This window comes from Thunnus thynnus, chromosome 8 (genome assembly GCF_963924715.1).
Source record: "Thunnus thynnus chromosome 8, fThuThy2.1, whole genome shotgun sequence".
Classification (NCBI taxonomy): Eukaryota; Metazoa; Chordata; class Actinopteri; order Scombriformes; family Scombridae; genus Thunnus; species Thunnus thynnus.
This window is the reverse complement of record NC_089524.1, coordinates 24,709,428-24,719,920: the sequence shown is the minus strand read 5'-3', so window position 1 is coordinate 24,719,920 and position 10,493 is coordinate 24,709,428. Positions and strand designations below refer to the sequence as shown.

Here is a 10,493-nt window from a genome sequence, read left to right as displayed (position 1 = left end):
ATGGTTTCAACAAGGAATCAATAAAAGTATTACATCACATTTATCTGCATGGACAACAATTCATAGAACTGCTTTATTTTGTTTTCATTCTGATTGAGTCCAAACACACACACATACAGCCATCTATTTATCCTCACGTATAAATAGATGAATATACACAGATATACATAAATACACATTTCTGATATGCATATTCATTTTGAAATCATGCTAGGTCTCTGTAAAGGACTCTCCCTATTGGATGAGGGCACACACAGCGATTTGAAAACACATACACGACACAGCGGAAACAGTTGGAAGAATCCCTATTGATTTTGCATGTACAGTAAAACCCACAAATCTTTCCAATTTTACAAAGAAACAGCTGTGGTTTATAGACCATAAATATACAGCAGCTGCATCTCGATAAACACACTGAAGAATATGATACAGTAAATTATGTAGATTGCAATCATTTCTTGCCCAGCAGCAAAAATAAAACCAAATAAAAATAATATTCTCCGATTCAAATGGAAAATATATTTGTATATCTTTATATATGTATTTATAATTTTATGTACACATTCTCAGGAGCACAACTATGAGAAAGAAAAATAAATACAACAGCACGAGTGAAAAAAAAAATTATAAACAATAGGCCTACATTTAAAATTTTTCAATAAGGCAATTAAAATGAACTGAAACGATAAGACTGTACAAAATATTGCTGCTATGGTCTCCATCTGATGAACAACAGCAAACTGATTACAACTGGCCACTGCACATCATGGGAATGAGCTGATTTCTATTTTACAATGTTTGACATTGATGTGTCCTCCCTTACACACAAACATACATAGAAACATACCAACCAGCCGAAGAAGAAACGATTTCTGGAGTTAGATAGAAAAAAGTAACGTCAGTTAGTTGAACTTTTAAGTCTTAGTTGAGAGTCCTAGGATGTCAGCCACAGAGAGACTACAGTAAACACTAACCCTACGATGACTGTGATTGACTTCACCAACACACACTTGATAATCCTAAAACAAACGTTGTCTAAATATCAGCCTGTGTGAGCAGAACCTCCTATCTAAAAAAAAAAACAAACAACTGAAAATAACTAGTTCATCTTCAGGTCCTCTTGATAAGTGCAAACATTCAACCCACTTACAAACTGCTGTGTTTCACCAAGTCAACGCTGCAACGTACTGTGTCCATTCAAATATACAGATAACAGGTACGATATTGACTGCAAGTACTACAACTGATGCTCTACGTCTACAAACATTTGAAACGTCCAGTCAATGGATTTCTTACTGTGAGGAGGTGAGGGCGACCAGATCTAGTTAAATGTCATTGATATGCTGATTAGTTTTTTCCTACCTAAAACAGAAAAAATGTGAGATTCTGTTGTGAAAAAAAAAAAAAGATTTGTGTGCATCTGTCCAAAAATAGGGCAACACTGGAAGACATTGTAATGATGTGGAGATTTCTATAACGGCCGACAATGTCTGCTGCCTTAGTGTTGTCATTGACGCCTTCTGTTTTTGAAGGCAAGAGTCGTAAAGCCTCGGCCGTTTCCACGAGGGGTGTAAGTCAAAAAAAAAAAAAGTAGTAACACTGTATTTACAAACACTTGATGTAAAAACAAATTGGGAATCTACTGAAAGGCTTAACAATGGAGTGAAATATCAAAACAAAAATAAACGTTCTTTGGATGCAAATTAGAAAAAAAAATGCATTTAAGAGCGAAAAAGTACCAGTAACAGTGACGTTTAGAAGAAAATACAAACAGATAAAATAAATACAAGTTCACAGTAGTAAAACAGCTTGAAAGAAAAGTTCTGTAATAAAAAATGTTGCAAAAAAAAAGATATAAATTATAAATCATTATGCCATGAATTTAGCAAATCTGATCACTGTACTGTATATATCCTCTAAAAGAATGATGTGTTTTTAATTTTTTCTTCCATAAACTAAACTCCACATTTTTACTACTGGAAATATGGGGGTGACAGACGTCTAGATGTTTTGATTGGCCCAACAATGGTTATCTTTGTAACTCCAGTTCTATGAGCACAAGCAGAGCCCTCCAACTCCACACGATGTGATTTAGCCAAGTAGGACGAGTTCCTAGATCAACATCCACATTTCGGTCCTGGATCAACATTGCGATCAACCGATCACAGCCCTCTGACATCATCGGTGTGCTGCTTCTGTGCTTCTCTAAAAATTTCTTTGTGGCCCCAGAGACAGTTGTGCTTCTTTTCTTCAGAGGTAAGCTAAGTTTTCCTAATAAAATTGATCAATTTATTAATTTATTAATAGTCAGACAACTGAACAAAATCCTTAACTGCATGTCTTTAAGTCATTAATATTTAATATTTATCCTTACAGACTAGTACCTACCTAGAGCTGTGGCTGTATGAGCTACTAGCAAGTTAAGCTAGAATATTGTTCACTAACAATAAAGGGTAAAGATAATAAAAGAGCCCTAATTTTGCTGTGGTCAGAATTCATCAATTAAATGAACAGGAACATTGTAGTTTCTCTGGAAACAACTTATAATGTGAACGTCACTATTAAAGGACAAGTCTGATGTATTTTTTATTGTTTATATTTTTGTTATTGTCAGCATGGCCTCTATGAAAAGAGCAAAAATGAGTTTCTCTTATGAATAAGTATGGTTTAACTAGCCATATTACATATTAATGACTTAAAGACATGCAGTTAAGGATTTTATTCAGTTTTCTGACTATTAATAAATTAATAAATTGATAAATTCAATTAGGAAAACTTAGCTTACCTCAGAAGAAAAGAAGCACAACCGTCTCTGGGGCCACAAATAATTTTTTAGAAAAACACAGAAGCAGCACACTGATGATGTCAGAGTGCTGTGATTGGTTGATTGCAATGTTGATCCAGGAACACGTCCTACTTGCCTAAATCATGTCGTGACTCCAACTCCACAGACTTACCCACTCACTCCTCACTGAGCACCCTGAAATCTACATATGAGGGGGGGTCCTAATGTCCTACTGTCAGGTGGACATCACAGGCAGCATGGAGACATGTGCAGGAGAGGCAGCATCATGTCAACCTTCAGAGGAGATCGTTTCATTTATCGTGTTGCTCTTTCAATCGCTGACAGAAAAGTGGATGCAAGGTTAGAGTACGATGGCCATAATGAAGAGAAACCCAGCACCAAGGAGGGTTGGTGGTCTTGATTTGGCCAAAGCAGTAAATGCAAATTTCAATAGAGCTGTGAGGTGGGAGGAGCTGGTTATGGAAGTTAACAGTTAAAGTGACTTTCACTGCTTGGATAGACATGAAACTCTCCGGGTTGAATCATCAGTAACAAAGATGAATAGCTGCATTAGAAAATATCTGTTTCTTTGATAAAAAGTTGAAGCCTGTGACCATAAAACTGTAAAATGAGAAGTTAACTACTCTCTGTAAGAAACATTCAATTACAGAGCTGCAGCTAAAATGAATTCACTTTCAGATTCTGGATGAATTCAGTAACTACGGTGCTGTTTTGTTCACAACTACAATGACAAAATGTTCTGAATTTGCTACAGCTTTAATTTGCAGCTCGTGGCTCAAAGGTATTAAAGTATTTAGAGCCATCTGACATTTCAACCTGATAAAAAACACGATTTCTCAGGAACAAAGTTGAAATAATTAAAACTGGAGACCTACAGGGTTGTTACAGTATCCGGGAGACTCCTGTATTTTTATGTTGAGTAACACTGAGGATATCCTTGAAACGGGTATAAATACTTCTGGTAGCAACGGCTCCTTCCACTTCACACCTCTACGCGCTGCTCTGCAGAGTGAGTGGGCAAGCCTACAGAGCACGTTAGAGGGCTGCGCTTGTGTGAAACAGAACACAAGTTACTGCTGTATTTCTTGTCTAACATATAAGACAACACAGCCTTAAATGTACTATGTCACACATACACATAATTATTCAACTGATCAAATTGTTATTTGTCAAGGGTGAAAGGCAGGGGTGGTTGGAAATCAGTGATGTAATCACTGTCAGGATTTTCCCCCCCTCTGGTACTCAAGTCACTTTTTCCCCTTAGTGTGTTCAGTTTCTGTATGCATGTTTAAAATCCTGGTCCGGACAGAGATCCTGCTGCTACCACTGAGGTCTGGTCTTCAGACCGGTGAGTCCTCTCCGCTGAGACGTTCACTCCTCTCTGCCAGAGAACAGGGTTTACTGTTGGAGACAGACGGAGAGACACAGTGAATGTATGAAGCAAACAGTGTATGCATACGTCATACGCATGGCGGTTTACCGCAGTCTGATTGGTGAGATTTGATCTGAGCGAGTCTGCTGGTGTTAATTCCACATCTAGATCTGCTGTGGATTTAATGGAATATCATGAATCTGAGCCAATATCAAAATACTGTACTGGCTACGGCTATTGTATTGATGTATTTTAGCTCACTTAGTTCTGTCTTCAACAGCTGTCATGAAGGTGTTGTATACAGATCTATAGATTGTAACTGAGGCCAGTGCTTAAAAAAGTTAACAAGTGGCTTACAGGTCTTCATAGTGAAATCATTTTAAACAGGAAAATTAAGGAAGCAGCCGGCTACTTTCAACATGATCGATATGATAAGACATTCATTTTATACAGAACTGGGATTAAGGTTAAGTGTTGTTCCTGACATTAATGTGCTGATTGTGCTCTCATATGTTCAGAAGACATTTTTGATATTTTTACATCTTATCTCACACATGAGGTGGTCACGAATGCCACCAAAAATGACTGGTACATCCCTAGTGTAGGGATGTGTCTTTGAGAAAAGGATGAAAAGTGAGTAGAAATTAATAGAAATGATTGTTCAGAAATGATGACATCTCATCAGAGAATGGCATACAGGTCGGGCCAACGCTGTTGATACACTGAACAATGTAGACACGACCAACCTCATATAGAAAACCTTGTCTAAACCGCATATCAGACCCAAGTGATGTCATTTTCCTTTTCGTCGCCATGTTTTTTATAACTTTGTCGAATTGGTCAGATTGACCTAATACCTCTATTTGGGGGAAACGTCTGACATTTGAATTTTAACACTGAAAATAACCTGTTTTCATAAACTCTCAAAGTAAACTCAGGTGATCAAAAATGCCCATAATGTAAGATATATATTAATGGATTAAAAAAAACCCACATCCACATTGCCTCTAATTGAACAAAATGATTGGGGAAATGACATCTGATCAGCATGTTGTGTAAAACGTGACTCCTCTGTGAGTTTAGTGTATCTTTAGTGTGCACATCTTGCAGCGTGAACTGTGGGAGTCTAGTGAACACACAGCTTCACATAGTCTGATGAAGAGGGGCGGTATGGTAAAATCTGAGCAGCTTGTTGTTGGAGGGACACAGGATGGCTGGTCGTGGACTAAATGATCACGTCAGTGAACATTTCCACCCATTTATCAATGAGGAATGAATGCTGTAATGAAGGGGTGGGTGTCTGGACGCAGACCAAGGACCTGAGAAGCATTTCCTTTTGGTCCAGATCGACTTCTACTGTAAAAGCATAAAACTGCAGCTTCTGAAACAGGTAAAGTTACAACTGCTCTCTTCCATCCTTGTTATCCCGGATAAAGAATCACCACTAAAGACAACTGATTTTAGTCCTCGTCTAAAGGATTTTCCTGTGCATTTTAGTCCGATGCTTCTCACTTACTGTCTCTCTTTCCCAATCCCCATCTGGCAGGGCCTTAGACTCTGAGCCATAGTGTAGCGGAGAGTACACCCAGGTCCTGTCCTCTGGAGGCTGTTTTTACACACCCACCACAGCAGAGGGGGCCAGAGGGACAGAGGAAAGACCAGTGGCACAGAGACAAGCAGCAGGGGCAGGCGGGAGAAAGACACAGGAGATTACAGGAGAAGAAAAGACAAGACAGGAAATGAAAATTAGGGATGCATAAAGGAGGAAATGTTGCTGAGACACATCAGAAAGTGGGAATTTGACAAGTAAAAATGTTAAAAAAGGATGTGTATTAATCCTTTTGGAAGTTAGCATAGAATTGAACACATGAATGTAAATATTGGCAAATAACTTGTTGTACTGGTAAGGAGAAGTGCAGTTAAACATGTAAATATTATGATGGGTGTTACTGACGTGTGTATGAATGATATGTCTTAATGTTTTGCCCCGTTTGGACAAGCTCCTGGCAAGCAAAGTGAAGTGTACAGAGTGAGGGATGAGTCGCTGCATCAGCCAAACAGGCAGGATGAGGAGAGGGAAGCAGGAGGTTGCAGTGACAGTGGGAATGGGAGGAAAGCCAGGATGCCAGGACACAGAAAGCATCCTCAGTCAAAGCAAAACACCAGAAAGGGATTTTTTTTTCCTTCCAACAAGCAGAAGCGCTCTTGCATTATGTGCAGCCACATTGTGTTTGAACCCAGAGTCTAAGCTTTGGTAAATTCCTTCAGTTCAGGTACCAGCCCTTTAAGAGAGGGAAGCAGCTGTAACACGGTATGTTGGCGATGGTGACTGAGGTGGGGGTGGTGTGGGTTGATGCCTCTCTCTCTCTCTCTCTCTCTCTCTCTCTCTCTGTCTCTCTCACACACACACACACACGCTGGAGCTAACACGCTATCCACACAGTTGCAAAGAGGGGTGAGGCACGCTGAGTGAGGAAATAAATGGAAATTTAAAGGAGCAGTGTGTAGGATTTAGTGGCATCTATTGGTGAGGTTGCAGATTGCAAGCAACTGAACACCCCTATCCTCCCCTCCCCTTTCAAGCATGTAGGGGAACCTATGGTGGCTGCAAAACTTGCAAAAAAGGCGAAAAGCCCTCTCTAGAACCAGTGTTTGCTATGTCCGTTCTGGGCTTCTGCAACATGGCAGTGCAACATGGTGGGCTCTGTGGAAGAGGACTTGCTCCCTATGTAGATATAAAGGGCTCATTCTAAGGTAACGAAAACACAACAATTCTTATTTTCAGGTGATTACACACTAATTAAAACATACTTATGAATATTATATTCCTGTATATTTCTGCCAATACATCCCCCTAAATCTTACACACTGGTCCTTTAAAAGAAGATGAAAACAAGAGTAAAAGACAGACGCTGTCAAATAGGAAGCTTCCTGTCTTTTGTTTACCCTCCTCCCACATTTCATTGTCTTCACTACGGGGGGTGTAGGCATTGTTTTTAGTTTCACGACAATCACAAAAACACCTGCAGTGAGTAAATCACACAAATGACGACAAGCTGTGGCACTTGCGGCACAGAAAATCTTCTTTCATTAAACAAACAAGCGATTTACATAGGACTAATCTACTCTAATACAAAAGCCTCCACTTGCAAGACCAGCACCATCTAACTCTCACTTACTGGCCAACTGGACTCGCATTTCCTCCTCTGTCGGAGTGGAGAAACCACCCAGGTCCTCCCATCAGGAAACTGACAACAACAGCGGTTCATGACATATGGACAAACAAAAAGAGAAAATGAGGTAGAAAGGGACAGAGGAGCAAAGAAAGGTAAAATAAAGGGAGCATGCTGAGGTGAGAATGGAAAAGATTGTTCTGAATGTGTGTAAGCTGACAGAGATACACTGGATGAGTCAGTAGTGACAGATAAGATTCACAAGTCTGGCACCCAGTGGCGGGCCGTCAGGACCAGCAGGGCCTTCTGTTCTGGCCTAGAGACTGTCAGAATCAGAAAATTATATTTGTATAATTTAATGTATATTTTCATTAATGCTACATATATTTTACAAAGTTCATTCCCTTCCCTATTAACGTCCCTTCACTGCTACTCTCTCCCTCAGTTGCTCTGCTTCCAGTACAGCTCATAAAAATTAGAGCTTCTATCCACCATGTATTCATGTCTCTTGAGCTTTGTGTTAAATCACTTTATTCTACTCGATAAACCCTACTGTCACTGTGAATATGGGCTGGTTACGTCGATTGACAATAGCTTATAGCCCTAGTGTCATAGTGAGGTCTTTCAAAGGCGGTTTAATTACAGTAGGATAGCACTGAAGTCCTTGGTGTAAAATACACGGCCCACCACTGCTGGCAGCCAATCTGTTTCCACCCCCCCTCTTCAACAATACACTATCATCTCACCACTTTTCATTATGACTCACTAGAGCAATCACAGAACTGGGAAAAACAGAAAGTAAGAGGGCATGTTGAGTGTAAAGAAAGAGTGAGAAGTAGAAGTGAAATTACAGAAATTTCAGGACTAGATGGAACAAGGGGAGATGAGAATTATTTAAGAGTGAGGGTGAAATGAGTGAACGGGGCAGAGGAGGATGAAGGAGGGGGGAGAAGTGAAGATGAGGGAGAGCAGACAAAAGAAGAAAAAACAATCAGATGTGGAGGAACACAAGGTGAAGGAGAGTTGAGTGGGAATCATAAAAAGTGAATGTGGATACTGTTGATAGCGGCTGAATAATTTAGGCACACACCACTCTGAGGAACCTGTGAAGTGACCACACACACACACACACACACACACACACACACACACACACACACAAACCTGTTTCCTCCGTGTCTTGGCTAACTTGAGCAATCACTTCAATCTCACAGCTAAATGATGTGCTTCATTTCCCCAGAGGAGCTACATGGTGTCATCTCATTTATCAAAATTCAAACAAGTTCCCTTCACCTTCAATCTATACATACTGTATAATGTTAACCTGACATGCCAGATGGTTTGTTACACAGAACCATCTGAGAAGTCGTCCTTGGCAACAGTTTGGAAAAGGGCAGGCACTTTCAAAAAATACTTGGCAGGTGACTGGATGAACCATCTGTCTACCACCGTCTATCAGCGTCTCACCTTGCGATCCAGCTGGATTTGCGACGTTGATCGGTCCGAACCACCGGTGGTTTGGACACAAGTGCATAACATGAAGTCTGAAAAGATGGATTCTCGCATGATCTCGCGAAATCCAGCCGCCTCGCAAAGTAAGTATAAAGTAACACCTTGAAAAAAATGATTCTTTAACGCCAACTGAAAGTGTGTCTGTACACTGAACGGAGGCCAACAGGAGAGAATATTTTGTTGTGGATAAACATGTACCCTCGCAGAAATGGACAGAAATCTGATTTGTGTCCTTGCAACTGTGCAGTGTAAACATAAGCAACCAAACAAAAATAAAACAAAGAAAACTTAAAATGTACAGAAAGTCAACTTATGACATATTCATCAAAATACAAATTGAAATGATCCTTCAGTCAGTTTCTTGCAGTACTGGTGCTGTTTGCTCTTTCCTCCAGTCATTATAGACTTTAATGTACAAGCAGTAATTACATCATCCATTGATTTTTGTCTGAGAAAATATTGCAACTGCTCAACAATAGACAATAAAATAGTTTTTAATCTAGTTCAGAAATTGCCTCTGGTATCTCAAACTACTCTAACTCCTGAAGGATATGAGAAACAATTACAGTAATGCAGGGTGTCATCACACATAACTTTTTTTTTACCAGCACCTGAGACATTTATCAGTGGAAAAAGCAGGTTGAGCAGCCATGCAGAGATCTGATTTGTGTGATTTGTGGAACGTCAGAGTGGAGAAGTGATGACAATGATGGCAAAAACAGATGTGGAGCACGGAGGATGATCGGATGACGGGTTGGCTGACTGAGCGAAGCGGTGAAGTGGCTGACAGTTTAAATGTACCTGTCCATACTGCATATACAAGGTATGTGGAGCGTTCATTCCACAGTTTGGATATTTGGCAGCGTGTTAACGGCTGATGAAATGACTTACTTTCACTTGGCCACTCGCTAGAAGCCACTTGTGACTGCACTGTTTGTGGCGTGTGCTGTGTAGTTACACTTCACACTCCTTCTGAAGCATGAGCTGGGCATCAGCCAGAGCGGGTCAGATGAGAGGGCTGTTAAATAACTGAGGGAGCTCGTTGACTAACCTGTGGGCCATTAGGATTTCTCATGCCACATTAGAGGGTGTTTGATTGCTGATAGGCGACACCCAGTAGGAGCACAGCCAGGTGGGAACGTTTCTATCTGTAACTGTGATCACTGGCTCCACTCTCCACCCTCCACCTGACACTCATACATTCATGTATAGCTGCGCTTTCAGGCACGTTTAGACCTGCCAACACAACCCGATCTGATGGCGGCCACCTGCTTTCATTAGGACAATCCTGTAGAATGAGCGCATGCAAATTGCTAAAGCTTCAGTTATTATTCACACAAAATGAGCCGCTGAGTGTGTCTGCCGCCTTGAACCCTAACGACTTCACAGCAAAGTGATGGTGCGCATGCTTTTATCACTCTCCAACCACTCGAAACCAGAGTGCACACAGCAACACACTGTGTTTAACTGAATGCACCACACACTGCAAACAAGAACTGCACACGCTCTTATTCCCATACCAGCCTGAGTCTCCACTCGCTTTCTGCCGTCCTGCTGTCAACGCCTCTGTAGGAGAGCATCATACAGCTGACATGGACTTTACAACCATACATACAATGAACCTGAATGT

The 10,493-nt window shown here is 40.6% G+C and overlaps 1 protein-coding gene across 3 annotated transcripts in view; it reads right to left on the bottom strand.

The window, feature by feature from the left end:
- Positions 1-59: 59 nt before the first annotated feature.
- pip5k1ca (phosphatidylinositol-4-phosphate 5-kinase, type I, gamma a) overlaps positions 60-10,493 on the bottom strand; it is a 49,232-nt gene continuing 38,798 nt past the window's right edge. The window contains exons 17-18 of one of the 3 annotated variants that reach the window (XM_067597379.1): positions 5,695-5,784; positions 60-4,207 (exon numbers count right to left, since the gene is read on the bottom strand). In XM_067597379.1, coding sequence (XP_067453480.1) covers positions 4,205-4,207; positions 5,695-5,784 — 93 coding nt within the window. In that variant the 3' untranslated portion in view covers positions 60-4,204. Of the gene's footprint in view, positions 4,208-5,694; positions 5,785-10,383; positions 10,430-10,493 lie in introns of all 3 variants that reach the window. The other 2 variants (XM_067597380.1, XM_067597381.1) reach the window with 2 other exon arrangements.